The 20667-nt window shown below is 42.5% G+C and overlaps 1 protein-coding gene across 6 annotated transcripts; it reads right to left on the minus strand.

Annotated features, from left to right (window-relative positions):
* Positions 1 to 125: 125 nt before the first annotated feature.
* VEZF1 (vascular endothelial zinc finger 1) lies at positions 126 to 16343 on the minus strand. 6 transcript variants are annotated; one of them, XM_089900879.1, is made up of 6 exons: positions 16267 to 16343; positions 10209 to 10903; positions 9385 to 9448; positions 8143 to 8344; positions 6625 to 6756; positions 126 to 3507 (listed from the first exon to the last, which is right to left on the minus strand). In XM_089900879.1, exons 1-6 carry the CDS (start codon positions 16321 to 16323, stop codon positions 3080 to 3082), a joined length of 1578 nt encoding a protein of 525 aa, XP_089757005.1. In that variant the 5' UTR covers positions 16324 to 16343; the 3' UTR covers positions 126 to 3079. The 6 variants fall into 6 exon arrangements, with proteins under 6 accessions (XP_089757005.1, XP_022408458.1, XP_022408461.1 ...); XM_022552750.3 differs by lacking the exon at positions 16267 to 16343 and adding an exon at positions 15632 to 15858; XM_022552753.3 differs by lacking the exon at positions 16267 to 16343 and adding an exon at positions 15632 to 15856 and having other exon boundaries at positions 8143 to 8326.
* Positions 16344 to 20667: the final 4324 nt, after the last annotated feature.

Genomic DNA, 20667 nt, shown 5'->3' on the forward strand with positions numbered 1-20667 from the left:
TCCTTCCCTCTCTCTCCAGCCCAATATCAAGACGTGTACACCTGGAGAAGCAGTGCTTCAAAAATTTCTCTATCATCATGGTGAAATGGTGAAGCTTCTGAGGTATTAAGCAATCCATCATAACGTTTGTGACCGGTTAACTTTAATTTGTCAAAATAAATCTGCAGTTTTTGCATGTTAGTAATACAGTGCTGGTATTGACAGGAAAAATCATCCATCTGCTTACAGAGAAACCTTCGTTTAGGAGCACACCTTAGGAGGGAAATGGATACACAATAAAAGGCAAATGTAGGCCAAGCAGCGAGCCCTAGGGCGTAACAGGCTGGATGTCAGATTTGAGGATGATCTAATACAACTGTTTAGCTGCCAATCTGATAAAGGGGAAGCTCTCAACCAGGTTACAACCAGAAGAGAAAAACAAACTCTCTGCTTTTTTCGTGAGCGGTGGCCTTCTTGCCTTCAACACTTGGTTGAATCAGTTCATCAGCATCAAAACTCAATTCCAGTTCCAAGACAGGAGAATTGCACCACACAACCTACTCGGCCCCTGCTTTCAGTGGCCCACTGCCACCCCCAGCCTGCCAACTCTCTCCCTCCCAAAAGAAGACACGACGTGGGTTTATTATTGCAGACAAGCTTAAGTGAATAAAGAATGCATACAAAATATCATTTTAACTGAAGTCATACAATGAAGTCACTCCTGTTTATTATACAATGAATTGATAAAGCAATCATTCCTAGTATATATCTTTTTTTTTTTTTTTTTAAAGAACTAATACTTTTAGGGTTCTGACGACCACACTCTAGCCTGGGGGTAGGGTCCACACCTGCCCCCACTGAGGACTGCTCCTTGGGCCATTGTGGAGGAAGCCGGGGCCATCTCAATCATGGAGGATTGTGATTGCCAGCCCAGCCAGAGAGAGACGACAGGTCCCAGCGGGCAGAGCCAGAACCCGGTCCTGGGGCTGCATGCCAGGAAACGTTGGCTTCCTCCAAATGTGGCCAAGACCTGCCCAATCCAGACCTCAGCAGGGCCACGCACGGGCCTTCCCTACACGAGTCCTTCCAGTAGTCCACACATAATGCTCTACATATTAAAAACAAACCATTTTGGTACTGTGGATAGGAACAGTTGTAACAAAGTCATAGCTACATATTTTTCTCTACATTTTGTTTATTGAGACAAACTAATTAAAAGGCACAAACATAGGGCATGTTTACATGGACATTATAACAAACATACACATTAGAAGTGTAGGAATGTGTTGCCTTCCTGCTAAACAGAAAGTTCCTAAGCTTTTATATATACAAAAGTTGTACAATTTAATGTCCTAAAGTACAAAAGATCATTTATAAAATTATTTTACACTAAGTACTATTTATTTTTTTACTACGTAGTTCAACCCCCTCGAACTGTTTTGTATAATGACACACAGATACCTGTCCCTGATGTAGGAAGTCTGCCTCAGATGCAAGGTATTTTGATGCTTGAACTGACACAGTGGGGTATAAATGGAAGTCATCCAGTTTGATAGTCAGTCCTGCAAACATTCTGCAAGATCAACACAACTAATGTCCATTTCTCTTAACTGCAAGATTAAAAAAAAGGAAAAAAAACCAAAAACATATTGCAACTTAAAAAAAAATAATCACAGCGCCTTGGTTTTAGTAACTTTTTTTTCAAAACACAATGCTTTAAAAACATTAATGTGTGACATGATGGTGTAAAGAGTATCTGTCTCCCTAGCTTTTGGTTTCTACTTTGTACTATGTACAGAGATAAAACATCCGGCTAAGAAATAAAAAGCACATGTCTTAACGTGCACAAGCATTGCTGGATTTCTGCAGGGAGTGCAGACAGCCGTCTCCCTGAAAACCCGACAAAGCTGCTACAAGTGTTTTCTCAAAGAAAATAAAGTGATGTCCATATTTACAAAGTTGAACAAATCTGCACAATACTTAAGAAACAGAAGGAGAAATTAAAAAAAAAAGATACACTCTGCTTGTTCTGAAGGGGCATACTACCTAGTTAGTGGTTAGAATAAAAACTGTATACAATTTAATATAAGACATAAACTCTAGTGAGCAACTAACACACCTTTCCCTGTTGAAATATCAACAGGCTCTGATTGGGAGAGAGAGGGGCATATCACATCCCAGTGCCTCCAGCGTCTTCCAATTAAAGCAATATATTTTAACTGTTCCAAAGTACTCCTTGACCCCTGAATAGGAGTCCCATTGATCTCCGTTTGTTAGGAGTCTGCCTGTCCGCACACTTGCCTTCTCCTCTGTCAGCTGCGGCCTTTTCTTACCAAAACACATTGTGTATATTTTGTTTGTTTGTTTTTTTTAATTTTTTTAAAAAGTCAACTACAATGCTATATTCCATCAGGATTAGTATGCTGAGCAATATTTACATCTCCAAATATCAGGTCACAATCCCTATTATATGTTGAAGATAGAATGATAAATTATCATATGCTTTGCATATCAGAGCTGGTATCACCTTTCCCATAGGGAATGCTGCCTGAAATTAACATATTCCCAAAGGTAAAATGCATATTCTCTGAAATGCATTTTATTATGACAATGCATGTATTTACTCATAAAAACAATAAACACAGACAATTTTACACTAGCTCTCAATCCCTGGATTTAGAACTTCAGGTTAAAATCAGCCATCCACCTTGTATATATGGGGAGAAGAGTTCTGCTAGTGTTCAGAATAAAATGATTTCTTGGGATCAAAAACAGTAATGCTGCTTTTTAATTTTGAAATGGGTTTTGCTTTTTCATGATTGGTTTTAATTCCGGCTTTCATCTTGCCAACTACTATCCTGTTTAAGCAATGCTGTCAGCTAAAAGGAATTTCTGATTAAACTAAAGTGGTCCAGTGATAAGTGACATACACACCCTACTTTGAACAATCCCAGCCAAATTGGAGAATAATGCTACTACACTATTATTAACTAATGTAATAAATCTCCCAATTTCATGGTTTACTTTTTGCTTTAATAAACTAAAAGTAAGTTGCTGGTAAATATTTACTTGAACCCATATTTTGATTTTATAATACTGTTTACCAAGGTGGTGATGTAGGCAAAGCTTGGGGTAAGAAAGGCATGCTCTCTACAGGCCTCATTGCTATATTGAGAGGGGCAGCTAACGTCATAGGCGTGGGCAGGTTCATTGGAGACGTGATCGTGACAGGGTGTGCTATATTCACTGGGGCAGTGACGGGGGTGGGGAGGTTGACTGGGGTAGTGAGTGTTAAAGGAGAGGTCATGGACAATGGACTGGTTATAGTCACAGGGTGCCCTATGTTCATTGGGCTGGTTATGTTAACTGCACTTGAAACATTTACTGGACTTCTCATGCTCATTGCAGCGGCCACTGTGACTGGGTTTGACATAGTCCCAGACGACACAGAGGACGTTATATTGAATGGAGTAGTGAGAGTCACAGGTGTCGTAGCAGCCGTGGAGGTTTGGCACAGGTTAGCAGCTTCTAAAATAAGAAGACAAAAGGGCCTTTAGACTCTCAAAACAGTGAACACAATTCAGTTTCTGAATCAACTTCTTTTAATTAAAAAGGACAAACATTTAATAAATTAAATTATAGTTTTCTACCCTGTGGTCAACAGGAAGGGAGGATCCTTCTGAGCACAAGACTGGGGGCCAGGAATCCCAGCATGAGAGCAGATCTCTTCTGATGCTGTGCCTTTCACAAGACTGAGGCAACTGGCTTAGCCTTGGTGCTTTTGGTTTGGAGTTTAGATTTACTTACCTACCTCACAGTGATGCTGGAAGATCAGGTAATTTCTGCAAGGCACTCTGGGGGGCAGAGATATCAAGCAGGGCTAAGTATTCTCACTACCACTTCCATGTAGTTCCTCTGAATTCTAAAGACTTTCCCGGGAAGAACCAAGCACCCACAGGCCAGGCTGGAAGAGCTTGTTTACACAGAGCTGGGCAGACGGTTACACAGTAACAGATAATCAGAAAAATCTTCTCACAAGGCACACTGTAACTAGCAGAGAGAGGTGTGTGTCCTCGATGCTATGTGCTCTAAAGCCTTCTCAGAGGTGAAGCCACGTTCTGTTAAGGTTTTAAAACTCCATTAAGTAGGGATGGATAAACAAGTTGTTTTAATATCATCTGTTTATTTCAGTCTTAGAAAAATCATTTTAGTTAAATAATCCTGTTGTTTCTGGTTGTTTCTTAACACTGTTTAGAATGAACAAGTATCCCTCAGTAGGTTTATGTTCTCCTCCCCGCTCCCGTTTCTTCTTCTCTTTCTGAGGCTAACATAATCACCTACTTTATGCCTGGTGTCATTTAACTGTACGTATTCCACACACCACCAGCCATACCAAGGGGGACTAGCCAGGCTAGGAGACCCTGCAGTGAGCTGGGGGACCGTGGTCCTTGTTATCAGCAAAGCCTGGGCACTTCTTAAGGAAAACTTCCCTCACAGGTGACACCCCTTACACCACCCCTCAACAAAATTCAGCACCACCTGCTGGTGTGTCAGAAAAGTGCAGTAAGAAGACAGATGGGCGTGCTGGCTGTGACTTGGCTGTCAAAACAGAGAAATGCATTTGAGACTAAAGATGGAGGTCTGCCCGCAGGCCACGCATGGTCAAATCACCTCAGGTGGACCCTTGAGTCAATGAGCAGCCCTTCCTTGATGAGCATGATGTAACCTTGGCATTGCTTCATACTCTCTATCAGGGATTCCCAAACCTGGCTGATGATCAAAATCATTTACCTAGGGAAGTTTTTTTGAAAAAAACTGCTTCCCAGGAAATTCAATTGTGAGATTTAGATGGAACCTGGATATCTATCTATCTAAAAAGCTGCTGAGATGATGACCTCATTGTCATCCAGGTTTGGAAACTTATATTACCTTATTTAAGCCCAATATTTAAAAGGGACATGCTGATTCAAGTTCGGGTTTTCAGGTCAGGAGTCTCTTCTCCCCCCAGACGTGACATTTACTAACATGAACACAGAAGTTTCTAACATCAGTGGTCGTCTCCAAAGAGATTCATGCAACAAATGGGAATACAATAGCATTTTGTTTCACGCAGATCAGAAGATGAGCTAAACAACTGAGTCTTATTGTGCAAGCACACTGAAATACAATACCAAACAGAAGAGTGCAGAAGAAAAGAATGAGGGAGAAAACCGACTCACTTTTGAGGTGATGGTAGTGTGCTAAAAATATTCTCCTCCTGTTTTCACCAAATAAGCTTTCACTTACTTGGTGGGTGTGCCATCTCCCCACCTCCCCTTCATTTTCTTTTTAATCTAACCCTATCCCTTTCTGTAACTTAAACACTTTTACTTCTTCTCTGAGCAAAGCATCCTTCGTAATATGCTTTCAACCCACTATGCAATTCTCACGGCACATACACACATATAAAATTTTCTCCCCTACCCGCCATTCTCCATCCCTTCTCTTTATCACAAAATATTTAATCAAAATAATGACAAATATTCATTTGGAAGATAGGAATAAGCAGCACCTGAGGCAAAGTGGAAAGCCTATCTGAACTGCTGCATTCTTTCCTCCAGTGCCAGTAGATATATGGAAAAGCTATTCCTTTTATCTTTTTCCAAGTACAGGATGTTTAGAAGGGATCTGAGGAAGGGAATAGCTGCACTACATGAACGCAAAGGATGGAAGAAACTACACAGCAAAGGAATTACAGCAGAGCTTACATGCAGCGGATTCCTTATGAACTTAAAATAAAACAGTAAGGCATGACAAGGGTGGGGAAGGCAAAGCGGAATTTAGGAATCTGTCCTGTGGCCGATGATGCATTGACAAAATGATTTAACTGAAACGGCTGCACAGTAGTCCAGAAGCCAAAGCTGCAACTACTAAGTTAAAAAGCTGTGCTGAAAACTGATACTCCAACCGCTTCTTTATAAGATATATATGAGAGAAAAGCAAACCACGCCCAGTTTCAGTAACAATCACAGCAAAGTCACTAACAACTGAAGTACATACATGTTAAGCTAAAGCCAGCCCCAGTGACAGACTAAATTAGATTAAGGGTGAGACCGAGAAAAAAGACATCAGCATTATAGAGTCTGAAATATGTAATAAATAATACAATTCAGAAAGAACACTAAAGAGCAGAAAATAACACAGTTGTAAGAAAATGAACTTATGTACACATAAGGATATTTCATCTACCTTTAAGAGTGGGACTATTTTAGAAACACAAAAAGGAGCCTTTAATGCATGGAGGTTGACATAAAAATGAACATAAAAAGGAACTCTGAGCATACACAGCAAAGGACCAAATTTGGCTACAAATGTGTAACAAAATTAAGTCAAAAGAAAGAACCTGACAAGAAGTACTAAGAATTTTTATTAAAAAAAACTTAGTAAAAAAAACTTTTTTAGTAAAAAGTCTTAGTAAAAAAAACTTACTTGGAGGCTTGGAAGCTTTGTTGCTAATAACTTTACCAGGTATTTCCTAGCATACAGTATCTCCTTAAAGTGTTTCCATAAAGCTGAATTCTCTAAGCTGTGGCTGTTTTACTTTGTTACTTGGCATACCAGATGAAAACACTAGCCACGCTGTGAGCACTGGATGCCTCATCTTACCTTTCTTTCTTGCTTTGACAGCTTCTTCCCACAGTCTCAGTGTCTCTACCTGCTTCCCTGGCCAGCTCGTCACATGCTGCTGCTGCTGCTGCTGCTGCTTCTGGCTGCTGGTCTCTTCACTCATGCACGCTGCTCCAAAGACAAAGACAGAAACGCTATATTTACCTGGAAAAAGTGTGGCTATTTTTTCAAAATCCGAACTTAGATACTTTGACTCCTCATGCCTCTATGATCTTTATCATTTGACCTGATAGTTTTTTACTATAGTACATCTTTTGTGCTGCTGTGTCTCTACTGGTCAAAATAGATAAATTTTAAAACTCCAGAGAGCTAGGGAAAACCAACATAAAAGAATTCTTTGCTACATTAAAAAGCAAGTATCTTTTAGAATGGAACTTGGGTAATATTAGCATGGAATAATTAATGCTCATCAAAATATGTAACATAGTTACCTGACCACAACGATGTACATTAAAAGTAAATTTCTGTAAAGTTAACAAAGTTTGATGTGCTAGATAATAAACCCAATGTACTTACAAAGAAGCAAAAACGAATGAGATTGAAACACATTAACCATTCTTTCCCATTCACGTTTGGCCACCTATTCTGAGAATCTGATGTTTCTGCTGCATGAAGTACATATATAATAGAATACAGAATTAGGAAAACACTTTCTTCTGGTGGTTAGGGAGATCTTAGAAAAAAGCCTGGGTAAATGCAAGTATTGAATTTTATCCACAAGTCCCTGGAATATTCTATCTTTTCAACTCTGAATTTAAGGTAAGCAAAGCATTTAAACATTCAAATGGGTACGCTATCCCTTTTCTCTATAGATTTGGGTTTGAGAAGTAAAATTATGTAACACTGCTTTTATCTTTAGGTTATGAAGGACATGTTATTAATACTATCAGGAGTTAGGGGGCACTCGTGCCTGAGAATCTTCCTAACATTAAATAACATCAGTTAAGATTGCCTGGCATAAGATGCAGCTTCCTAGTATGGCTTCTGCTGCCACAATCCTAACACACTAAAGCTTTTTATTCAAACCCCATAGAAGAAGGGACACACTGAAAAATAGCTGCAGGGAAATTGTGCTCTTCTAACATGGAGGTTATTAGTAGACAGTACAGGATTAAAAGCAAAATAAGTGGAGAGTTTATCATTGTTGCCTGTATACATGGACGGAAAGTGTATTTCCAACACTAATATACACCGTCCATTGACGCGTGTTTGCATACTTTAGCAACAGGAGGAAACAAGTAAGGTGAACATTAATATAGTCCTGAGAACACAGGTGAAAATATCTTCAATATATTATAAAAAAAAAAATCTAGATTCCATCAACCTGAAACGCAAAAGAAATACAATTTGGGCTTCCCTGGTGGCGCACTGGTTGAGAGTCCGCCTGCTGACGCGTCCAGAGCCTGTGCTCCACAACGGGAGAGGCCACGACAGTGAGAGGCCCGCGTACCGCAAAAAAAAAAAAAAAAAGGAAATACAATTTGAAGTGTCACCTACTTTTACTGATGCCTTGTTTACATGTATTACAGTTGATGCTTTGGCTCTGCCCATGTGTCTTTAGGTGGCTGGTGATGTATGCTGCGCTCAGGAGCTTCCCGCAGATGTTACAGGATACCTTGCCTTCGTGGCGTACCATGTGTGTCCGCAGTCTGTCTTTGGTGGCAAAGGCAGCAGTGCACGTCTGCATGAGGGAGGAAAACTTTTTTTAAATATAGACTATCCTGTTCTACTCATTTTAAAGTACGTTATATTCTAGGTATTACCCTACTCATGTCAGCAAGCAGACTGAGTCAGCTGAATTTTAACTGCATGTGTTACCTAGAATTGTACTCACGATAAAACACCTGGTGAATTTTAGACTCTTACATTTTGAGGGGAAGAAAAAAATATCAACAAAGTAGTGAAAAGATGTGAGCTGTAGAGTCAGTTAAACCTGGATTTAAATCCAGCTCCCTGACTCAATAAACAATGCAATACTCAGAAAGTTAGCTAACCTATCTGAATTGATTTCATCTGTAAAATGCAAATAATACCTACCTCACAAAATTACTGGTGGATTAAGAGCCTGGCCCAAGGCCTCATGACAGGTAATCACTCAATGACACTAGCTTCGTTCCTCCAATTGGATTTTTCTTAGAATTCGAATCACTTACTTAATAAAATCAGTCATTAAAAAAATTTAACTGAAAGGAGCACAAAAAGACTTCCAGCAAAAAACCAGAATTACTGACGCCCAACACGGTCATTTCATTTTGCAAGATTCTTAACCTCTTCATTACCACAACTTATGTCATTAGAGAATGCTCCAATTTGGCGATAGCAGACAAAAATCCAGTAAGTGGTAACATTTGGGAGAAAATTCATATCTTCTTAGATTATGGTTAAAACAACCTCAATCATCAACCCAGAAGTTAATTTAAAACACTTCATTCATTTATTCTTTTCAAATAAACGACCTTTGCAAGACAATAAATTTTTTTTTCTTATAACAATAAATACTGTTGCCCAAGGAAAATGAAATGTAGCTTAACAAAAACAACATTTACATTTTTAAATGATCTTGCCTCACAGAAATAGAAGCTGTCATTTATATTTTATAAAACCAGAATTCAAATGGACCACATTTACTCAAGTCAGTGATTTTACGACTATTCAAGAAAGGTGAGACTTGACTGGCTCAGACCTTCTGGATAATGTGCATTAAGTGCTACACTAAGGATAAGTCATTTTAACTCTTACTTGGCATTTGAAGGGTCTTTCTGTTGAATGGACATGTTTTACGTGACAGCTTAAGTGGTCAGGCCTGTGAAAGAGAGAGTTTCAACAGAAGATGTAATGGAACACACATAGAGAAATGCTACTTACTGTGATGTTTACATGCTTGGCAGACATGGGTGGGGGACATTTTAAAGAAAGACAGCAGAATTACCAACTCCCCCAACCCCCAGTGCAAGCCTCCTTACCTCTCTTACCATAAACAAAAGTCTTAGTCCTTTATACCTGTTAATTTTCTTTCCTAGTCAACATCAAATCGTATTAGGTCTTGATTCTTTACAATTACAAAATACCCAAAGTTTAGTCCTAACACTTGCCAGAGACAACTGCTACTACATTAACTTTAAAAGCCTTTAAAAATGAAAATTAGTGAAATGTTAGTAACCACAGAAAAATGGAAAAAAACGTTCTCTTAAAAGTTTTAAGAGATTCCAAGGTCATCCCAACTTCCAGGATACGTTTCTTTGGTTTGTGCAGTGAATCTCATGTCCAGCCACCCAAATGAATTGAAAACTAATGGTTTCGCAGTGATAAGAAGTACTGATGTGCCGAAAGAAGGCCTGAGTCCACCAAGGCACTTCTTAAATGAAATAATAAGTTAATCACTATGTCACCACTTGTCAGCCACACCAAAACTGGAATTAGACCTGGAGGTGTAATACTTTATCTGTCACCAATCTCCTCTAATAACGCAGGCCTGCAAATATCTATTCTCACATAAACCTTCTAGATCACGCAGAGATCGTATTGATACCATAATGAAAAAAAAGCAAAGCAAAATGCAGTACCTCGAGAAGCCTTTCCCACAAACACTGCAAGTATAGGGTTTGGTGATGCCTCCTTCGTGAGACCTCACATGGTAAGTCATCCGGTCCTTCCTCTTGAAGCGCTGATTACAAATAGGACACTCGAAGGGCTTTTCGTCCGAATGGGAGAGCTTGTGCCGATTGAGGTGGTACACATCTCGGAAGGCCTTCCCACACATCTCACAAGCATGGTTCTTCTTGACAGGCTTACTGGGTTTCTTGACAGACTGCGTCACGGGCATAGCTGTGGTGCTGGCACTGCTGCTGGGGTTGGTGCCCGAGGAAGATGTAGTGACTGTTGACAAGATGCCTGCAATGGTTGAGACCAACGAAGTTCGGCTGCTGTCCCCAGCGATGGTGGAGATAAGGGGAACGACCGTGGTGGGGGTTTTCTTTGGCCGGGACACCAACTTGATGCCTGTGTGGCAGGACTCGTGGCGCCTCAGGTGATAGCTGTCCCTGAAAGCTTTACTGCAGTAAGTGCACACAAAGGAAGTTTTGGGTTTTTCTTTTTTAATCCCGATGGCATCCTTTAATGTTTCTGGAGCAGCCTGAGGTTTCTGAGTTATCGGTATTGGAAGCAATGGTTTCTGATCGGGGGGCTCCACAGCAGAGCTCAGGAGGGGCAGCAAGCTGTTCTGTGCTGCCTGCTGTTGGTGATGGGAGGCTTCGTGGGCCTAAAACCAAACATTTGCACTTCAGAAATTCAGCCTCTCACAATGACCTTCAAAATTCAACATGCTTCAGACAATAGAGACCAGAAGAAACAATCAAGGAGCCTGTAAGCTACTCTCTGCAGCAGAGATCCAGCAACCACCTGGCTACTCTCAGAGCTCCCAATACAAAGCATTAAAATCACTGCACAGACACAAAACTTTTGCGAGTAAGTTGCTGACAGTGATCTTGCTTTCAAACAGCTGACTAAACTACACACCACCCTGGTTCATAAGGGACATACCAGCTGATGAAATGAGTCTGCATTAGTCTGTCAGTGCTGAGACCAAGTTTAAATAACTTGTCAAAAAAATTACACTCCAGACTTAACCATTTAACAGTACCTTACTGCAGTAACCCACAAGCCACACACTCACACATACACATATAGACAAGTAATCATCTACTTGTCTATTTTACCTAGGAAAATAGATGTCTCTCCCCTTCCACCACAAACTCTCAGTGACCGAGGAAAGAGGCTGTTGCTAAGCAATACAAGGAATCTAGGTCTCTGAATACATATGCTAGTGGTTAAGTTTACTTTTAAAGTTTCCACTTAACTCTACTAAAAGATTTGGTTGAAATGGAATCTGCTATTAATCATCCTGGAAGGCATCTGTGAAGGCAGCCCCCAGCAAACACCTGTCAATTGTTTCTCAGTTCATTTAATCTTACACTAGAAGTCTGCATCCTTTAGCAACACTAGTTGTTCAAACCCTAAACTCAGACTAATAAGAAAAAACAAACTATAAATAATTTAAATTCCTTTCATTTTCATCTTCTTCTAGCAGTGGTAGGGCGAGTTAAAGTATTGGACATTTGCTGTTATAAAGTGCTTTTCCACTCCAAAACTGGGAGCTGGACAATGTTTGGAAATTTTCTTTAGCTGCACTGAAACCAAAATTTCATTGTGGGTCAGGTTCTTGGTATTTATGAGTAGTTACTCACTTGGTTTTGATTCTTCCAAAATTCTCCATACCTCTATACTGATTAACATTTAGGAAATGATGGAAAAAAATTCCTGAAATAGTTCTTCCTAATATGCTGTATTTGATCAACATTATTTTTGAAACTCTTGACAGTGAGCTCGAGCCCCTATGCTTGAGTTTTGTCATCCTAAAAGCATACATGCACTCAGAGGTAAGAGTTCCAAATGTTTTAAGCATACAGTGTCCTAGGAAGGGCCCATCCCATCATCTCAGACACTCTAGACACTTATTTACCCTTTTCACTCTAAATCTAAGTTCTACATTACACTCCATTAAGTAAAAAAATATGGAGACACACAGACACACTCACACAAGAGCTCCTCTCCTGACGAATAAGAACACCTACCACACACAGCTCCATGTTTACTTGATAGCAGCACAACAGCTAAGCCTAGAACCAGACTTCCCTAAATCATCAGGAGGTGTCATATCCAGAGTTAACCACTTTCAATTTAACTATTTTGACTGAATCTTCCTTTGAGTCCTGGAAGTACTCATAGAAATTGTGTGCTTACTTATGAGTATCTTTCTGGACTTAGTGCTCACACTGAGTCCACTTTTAATTTAATTTATGGAGCTCCTGTAATTGTCAGGGTCTACCCAAGTGACTTTAGTAAAAACTTTATAGAATTTGGACTCTAATCTCACCCCCTTTCCAACCTGGCTGTAGGATGCCCAAGCTTCCGTACAGTATACAAACGGTTAATAGCTGAAGATAGCTCAAGATATACAATTTCAAAGGCTAACAGATCAGATAATAGGGAAAGCAAATCTTCTGGACAAAGTTCAGACTTATAGTGTTTAGAGGCATTTTTCAATTCTAAACAACCATTAGTTCGATGGAGTACTAAAAGCACTTACTGCCATTTTACCAATTCAGATGTCTGTGGCAACATAAAGTATTTTTACAGCATTGCTGAAGCTCACTCTCACAGGAGGGTCACACCAGGTCCCTGCTTCTCGGGTGAAATGCTGTAGAATGCCTCGCCCACTACGGGAATCACTCTCTGAGGATTCCTAGGATCCCCACACTTCTATATGAAGCCTTCTAAGAGGGGAACTGGGTTTTCCCAACTTGTTCTCTGAGGGAGAGACAGAGTAAAATAACAACCATGGCCTGCCTTCAGTTAAGTGATTTTTAAAAATATATAACTTCTGGGTAGACTTTTATTTGACTAGCATCATCAAACCAAAGTTTTAATTTTATCTCCCATCTCTTTCAACTGCAAGGCTTTTTTAACCCTGCCCAAGCTTTCCTCTTCTGGGGCTGGCAAAAAAACAAAACAGAAATGTTATTTCATCACCCAGGGTGGTAGGATATGGCACCATGAAATCTCCAGTGCCAGAGGGTAAAAGATTTTGTACTGAAGGAAACTGGCATCAGTGAGTCATATCTTGAATATCCTATTAGGAGAATCATCCATCAAACACTTTAACAGATATGGGTTTCACTTTCCACCAGGTTATTTGGAAAGCAAGCAGGTATTAAATTGTTTTAAAATATAAATTCAACAGGATGCTCCAGGAAACAAATGAGAGAGTTTAACTCTCCATTTCCCCAGTGAAAATTACTTAAAACTGGAACTGAGTAAGTCTATTCATACCTTTCCAGAGAAAAGACTGAAATATTCTCTTTACCCATTCAACTGTCCTCGGCTCTAAATTATAAGTTTTCCAACAATTTTCACTGCACACATTGCCAAGCCCAGGATCAAATATTAGCTTTCACACTTCTCCATCAGGTGGAAAAAAAGATTTTAATAGCTGAAAAAAATTAAATAATATAAAATCTAATTAAAAAGTTGATCATTAAATGCTTGGCATTTGCTTTCCCCAGGAAAAGAATAATAAAAGTATTCCAAAAGATTTTTCAACTAGTTTTCCAAAAATTAGTTACGGGGTTTTCCTTTACATAAAGAACTCTCGTTTTTTTTCAATCTCCATTGAGAGCACGTTTAATATGGTAAATCTAAATCATTCCTCATGTGAAAAATCACTGCAGTGGCCCATTAATCCCATATTTTAAAATGACCATTTGAAAGCTTTTTCTAGAGAGGGCATTTGCCACCTTTACACCAACCTGGATGCAAGCTAGTTATGTATCATTTTTTTCCAATGCATTTTTAAGTTGACTTATCACATTATCAAGCTCATCAAAGCACTTGTTAAAACAATACAAGATCACAATAAGGGCCAAGTTAGTGAATTCCGTAATTTTGGGTATGTTCAATTTTAAGAAGCCCGAATATATTTCAATTACTTAAAAATCAAATTACTCACATTCGAAAGAATACTTCTTAAAACAATAAACCATCTCTACACAGTAGGCACTATTTGAATTATCCAGTTCCTTATATTAACTCCACTGGGATGGGTCCAGTGGCTGGGAGGATTTTTTTTGAAAATTCTGCATCCGTTCCTGGTTAGTTCCAAAAGGTCTCAAGCGCCCAAGCTACGCATTTGGGATTTCACGAAGTTATTCAAAGAAGGAAAATAACTCAGAGAGGCGGGAAGAACGCACTTAAAGTGACGAGCTTCCAAACCTCCGGTTCCTAAGTTTCCCCGTGAGCTCATTACTACTGCCCATTAAGTGCTTCGTTTTCAAACAGAAACGAAACGGGGAAAAAATAAGTTTTAGGTCTTCCAAATAGGGGTCCCCACCTCAGATGGGCGGCAAGAAGGTTGCCAACGCATCGGCTACAGTCACCTTCAAGTTTCTTGCAGAAAGTGAAGACCAACACCCCACGAATGACTCATCTGGGGGCTCTGTAAGCGGACTTTGTTTGCTCTCTCCACTGGCCGTCTCCCCCACTTGGTTGGAGGAAACGCTAAAGGTGGGACGAGAGAGAAACGCGCCCCAGCAGAAGGTGGGGCCTCCCGGAGTCCCGGGCCCCCGCCCCCCCACCCTCAGCCGGGGGATTCCCCGGGCTGAATGGGACGGCGGTAGAGCTGGACAGAGGGAGAGGGTGTCAGCTGCCAAGGCTCGGCACTGGCTTGGGAATGAAAACACGTAAATCCAACGAAAAAGTTTGGGGAGGGGATACACGTTTACAGCACCCCCAAACTGGGTAAACATGAGGGGGGCGGCGGGAAGGGGGAGTGGCGGGGAGCCCAAGGATACCCGCTATTCGCGGGGACTCGAGCGGGGGGGCTTGTCAGAAAGTCAACATATACACACAAAAAGAAGACAGGGAGGTGAAAAGAACGGAGAGCGAGCGAAAAGATGCATGAAGTGGGGGGGAAGTGAGCAGGATCCGGGGACCCCCCTCACCCCACGGTGCGGGCCCGGGCCCGGCGCGCCGTGGCCGAGCGGACCGCGCTATCCAGCGGCCCGGCGCCCTCCTTTCTCTGGGCCGCGGCTGGTGACAGCGACCGGCCTCCTCCCTTCCCCTTCAGGGCGGGAGGGAAGGGTGTGTGTGTGTGTGTGTGTGTGTGTGTGTGCGTGTGTGTTTGTGTGCTGGGGGGGGACCGGGGGTCACCCCGAGGCCTGCTCTCTTCCCCGCACCCCGTGAGGCCGCCTCCTTTCACCTCAGCAGCCCCGCTCCGCCGAGGCGGGCGGGCGGAAAAACAAAGGGGGATTAAGGCCGGGCCGGAGAGCGGAGCCGGGAGGGAGGGAGGAGGAGCGCCCGCCCGCCCGCCCGCCAGCCCCGGGCCCGGCCCCCCTGTCCCCCCCGTGTCCCCCCCGGGGGGGGGCCCCCGTACCTGGAACAGGAACGCGGTCCAGTTGGCCTCCATGGCTGCAGCGGCCGACCCCCCTCCTCCCCACTCCCCCCGCTCGGGGAGCCTCCTCAGGCGGAGGAGGCGACAACAAAGCGGCGGCGGCGGCGGCGGCAGCGGCAGCGGCGGCTCCTCAACATGGCAGCGCCGAGCGCGGCCACTTCCGGTAACCTCCGGGACGCACCACCGCCGCGGCGAGCGCGGGCGGGGGGGGAGCCCCGACCCGGCCGCCGCCGCCCCCAGTGGCCCGGACCCCTCCCGGGCGTCCCCGCGGCCCGCTCGCCGCCTCGGAGCTCAGCCAGTGCCTGCGGGCGGTGGGGTCAGGGCCCCCGCGGGGGGGCTGGGGTGGGGCCGGGGGCGGGGATGGGGCGCGGCGTCCCCCCCCGCGGGGGTGTGTGGTGCTGCGGTCCGTGGCTCAGGCAGCTGGAACAGGGGGAGCTCAGGAGAGAAGATGGAGGACGCCAGGGTCTGGCGCTGGCTCGCTGGGCACGGCCGGGCCGGCTCCCGTGACTCAAACCCGGTGCCCGACAGCATCGCGTCCCTCTCAGGCCCTCAGCGGAAGGCACAGGCCACGGTGGCCCCCGGGCTCTTCAGTCCCTTTCGCGCAGCACAGCCCCTACCTCCAAACTGGGGGAAGCCCCTTCGACTTGGCGTGTCTTTCCCCTCTGGTATTTCATTCCAGCGAAACCTTCCGCACTCTTGCTGGATACGCATCTACCTGAGTGGCCTTCCAACTCAAGCAGGGAATCCCACTGGGGTGCAGCCTCAGATCCTCCCTGTGCGGAGGGAAACACTTCCCACGCGTTGAGGTGTCATTACTGGGTTATTCTTGGGTGAAGGGCTGAGCTTCCCCATCCTCTTCTTAACTCCAGATATGATGTGAAATTCTACCGAACACCCCCCTCTCCCGCCAACAAAAATATTTTTTTTTAATTAAAGAGAAAGTACAGACAAAAAATTGTTTTAGTGCTTTAGTACAGTCTACTTCCTCACCCCCCAAAACAAGAATCGAACTTCTGGTTGGACAGCGTCAGTTGTCACTGAGGTGACCCCAGCCTCTGTTTGCAGTTCCAAGTCTTCCGTGTAGGCGTCACTGCTACTGGAACTTTGTACGATGATGCCCTGAACATTTTCTATCAAAGACAAGCTGTTATTAAACAAGTGCCTCCAGTCCAAGAAGTCTCCTGTGGCGGGAAATGAGGAGGCAGCCTCTATCAGTGATATTTTTGTAAACTCTGGCTTTAAAAAATTCCACAGATGGTCACATTATTTCAAGACTTCAACCTCTTTCATAACCGACTGTCTCTTATCTCATTCCCTCCATTTATTCCTCTTAAATCACATTCTAATCAAGGTCACCATCTCCAACTTCCCCCATACATACACAATAAAAAATAATATGGTTGAAGAATTCTATTGGTAAAAGAAACTGAAGAGGTATAGTAATTTGACAGTCTGTGTTTCCTTTCCATCGACTACACATATATACCCCCTTCCCACACTTTCCTTCCCTCAGTCACCAGAATGAAGGGGCTGGCAAACGTTGGTCTGGTTCCTTTTAGAGTTGATTCCCTACTGGACACTGCCTGGAGGCCTTGGGAACGAATGAGAAGTTCTGCAGTTTGGATCAGTGGCAGAAGCAGGTAACACATCAGGGAACCAGTCAGCCTAAGACAGGAGGGGACAGAAAATGATGAATAGTTTCTGATTACATTCCTCAGCTAAACTGCTACAGTGGCCCCTATGTCTCCTATAAATGTCCATTAGTCTCGTTTGGAAAGAGAAATAAAATGGTTCAGGAAGCCTAAGTTTATATATACATACAAGATAAGGAGAGAACTAAGATGTAAACCTAAGGAATCAACTAGGTAAACTAAAACCTTTTTGCTCTGACCTCGGACACTTCGTATTCTTTTGTTTTCATTCAATGAATGCACCTTCTTTCCTGTTTTAACGCATTCACTTCGAGGTCTGTGTAATACATCTCCTCAGTCTTCCCTTCCCTGTATAGCCTCTCCTACTTTGCTGCCTTTCAAACTGTGGTGAAAATGAAGTTTCAGGATTATAAGACTAGTACTTGATGAAGACCATTTTTCTACTGACAATATTGCCGCACTCTCTTGAACTTCTTTTCCCATGATCTAGAAAACCTTTCTCTAGCAGTCCTTCTCACAACCTCTGGAGAGGGGTCTCCCCACTACCACAAAGTAGAGGTCAAGTAAAAACAGGCCAGTTCTCATTACTGAAGAGCTGGGATTCAGAAGTGTCACTTTTCTTGAGGTAAACGGCTAATTTTTATCTCTATCCATGAGATGAAACCAGAATTCCTGATTGCTCCGAATTTTCTTTCCCATTAAAAATAAAAATTAACAATCTTTTAAATTCAGATGAAATTTTAAATCTTAGGATATTTTCCAGAGAAAATATCCAAAAGTTTGGAATGAGTAGTCAAAAACAATCAGCTCCAACTGTTGTGAGGAATATAATGAAATTAGGAAGGTCAAAGATTCCATTCTTAGGACAGAAAAAATCCTTAACCACAAACAAAATGAACCCCTCCTCAAGCCTGCTTCCACAGACTATACTGGGGTCCAGTCAAAACACCAGCAATGTCTGAAGACAATAAATTCATACTGATTATTGTAAACAACTTTCAGTGAATGAATCAATGGTGTTACCTCCAGTTATGATGTGTAACTGAAATGTCTGGTGTCTAAGCCAAAAAATATATGTGCCTACATCCACCCAAATAAAATTCAGATTCCCTCCCCACCCTGTTCAGGTTCTTCTTTCCCATCTCCCCTGCCCCAGTGTGTATAACATGTCACTTAATCTTTTAGGGCCTCAGTTTCCTCATCTGGAGAATGAGGACAAAATAAATACCTATCTCACAGAGACAGGACTGTGGATTAAATGAGAAATGTGTATAAAAAGCTTAGAACATTTCCTGGAATATAACAGGTGCTAAGTAGATGTTTTTATTGGTGCTACTGAGTCAGGTTCTAGATTAATTCTGGGGCTAGGAACTCTGCATGAGAGCTCTAAGCCAGTTCTTACTTTCTCTCAAAGTAACAGGTTTTCCCCCATGCCCCATCCCCCTCTCCTTTGAAGAGCCCTAAGGTAAAGGGCCAAAAGGCTAAGGACACATGACAAAGGAAGAAACCTACCAAGATCAGCATTTACAAGGACAACTTTTAGCAAACATTAGAAAGTAACAGGATATTTCCTTCCCATTTTGGAAAGGATTTTAAAATCCTGTGAGTACGTTAAGGATTAAGATTAGATGCAGAATCCTAGGCATAGAAACTATCTCTGCTATTGTCAATTACCCTTCCCAAGAAAGACTAATCAACAAACCAAAACCAAATCAAATCCAAAACTGTCCATAGAGTCTATCTAGTTAGATGCAGCTTCTAATTGGCAATTAATGAACAAACTCTTCATGCAAGAAAGCTGGAACTGACAATGAACAGATCTACTAGTAAAAAGCAAGACTGCAATACTTAGAAATACCAAAAACATTGGCCAGAGAGAAATGTTACCCTACATTATCAGCCTCAGTGTAATCGGGGAGAAGGGACACACACCCTACCAGACCAAAGGCAACAACTCACACACACACACACACACACACACACACACACGCCCAAAAAAGAGACAAAAACAAGCCTCTCTGGGAGGAAAGCAGAAGTAATCTCCCCACCCCACCTCCCCACACTAAGGGCTTAAGCCACTTGCCTGTGGCCCATGTGGCCAGAAGCTGGATTTGTGTTTCAATTCTACCACCTAAAGTGTCATCGCTAGTTTATTTCTGTTTTAACTGGTAAGGTGAGGAAGGGGAAACAATGAAGAATTTTTTTTCCTAAACACCAATTTAAGTTCCTTGACAGCTGGAACATAGTCACAGAGAACAAAGGGACAGGGAACAAACCTACCCATTTTCCTAGTAGACATTTAGTTTACCTGGTAGTTGAGGGTCCTTAAACACTCTATTGTTTGTAAGAAGGGCCATATACCCAAGACGCCCCAAACATATCCAAAGCCATGGAAACACATTTATCACCTTAACTCTTTTTGAAAGAAGCTGCCAGAAATCAATGCTTAGCCTACCAGTTTCTTCCACAAAGCATTTGAGTAGAAATACCTTCCGTTTTACAACTCCTGAATGGCTGTCAGAGGACATCCAACAAATAGCAAGCAAAACAGCATAGGAAACAAGAAGGAAAGAAACTAAGATAGGTCAAAAATACACCAAGTAAGAAATTCAATACAACTGGAAAACATACTCTCAGGCACCAACATTTCTCCTTTGGACACCTGTTCCTCCCTGCCCTCAGATGCCCCAAGTCCAGGGTAATGGCTGAGCTTGAAAAAAAGTTGCCACTTAACAGGTCACGCAAACTTCGTGGGCCTTAACCAACAACTACAAAGCTTAATTTAGGACTTCCCTGGTGGCGCAGTGGTTGAGAGTCCGCCTGCCGATGCAGGGGACACGGGTTTGTGCCCCGGGCCGGGAAGATCCCACATGCCGTGCAGCGGCTGGGCCTGTGAGCCATGGCTGCTGAGCCTGCGTGTCCGGAGCCTGTGCTCCACAACGGGAGAGGCCACAACAGTGAGAGGCCTGTGTACTGCAAAAAAAGCTTAGTTCAGTTACATCATGCTAATAGTCAAAAACATAAATTAAATCCCTACATAAGCAGTTATTTTGGTACAAAGGAAAAGCTCTTTTCAGTGGTTATAGCCTCCATCCCAAATATATTCCACTGGTTAAAAGAGGGATGTAATGACACTAAACAGCATTGTGCTAGTAGCCAACTGCGTTACCAGAAAAATGATTCATTTGCAAAAAAAATTTTTTAAATAAAAATTAGTACTTGTTAATGCCTGTCCAAATGTTCTTGTGAAGAGTGGGGCAGGGCAAAAACATACATATATCAAGTGAATACTCTTTACCCAAACTCCCAACAGAAACATCTCTTCAATTTCTTCTTCATTATCAGACTTGAGGATAGTCCAGAGTT

This window comes from Delphinapterus leucas, chromosome 19, assembly GCF_059928025.1.
Source record: "Delphinapterus leucas isolate spDelLeu-1000000601 "Yukka" chromosome 19, BTC_Dleu_Yukka2, whole genome shotgun sequence".
NCBI classification, from domain to species: Eukaryota; Metazoa; Chordata; class Mammalia; order Artiodactyla; family Monodontidae; genus Delphinapterus; species Delphinapterus leucas.

Coding starts and splice junctions, on each gene's coding strand:
- VEZF1 (XM_089900879.1), bottom strand. CDS start 16,323: ATGAAATACCAGAGGGGAAAGACACGCCAAGTCGAAGGGGCTTCCCCC. Junction 6,757..8,142: donor TAAACAAGGCATCAGTAAAA/GTAGGTGACACT, acceptor TTGTCTTTGGAG/CAGCGTGCATGAGTGAAGAG. Junction 3,508..6,624: donor TGTCAAAGCAAGAAAGAAAG/GTAAGATGAGGC, acceptor TTCTTATTTTAG/AAGCTGCTAACCTGTGCCAA.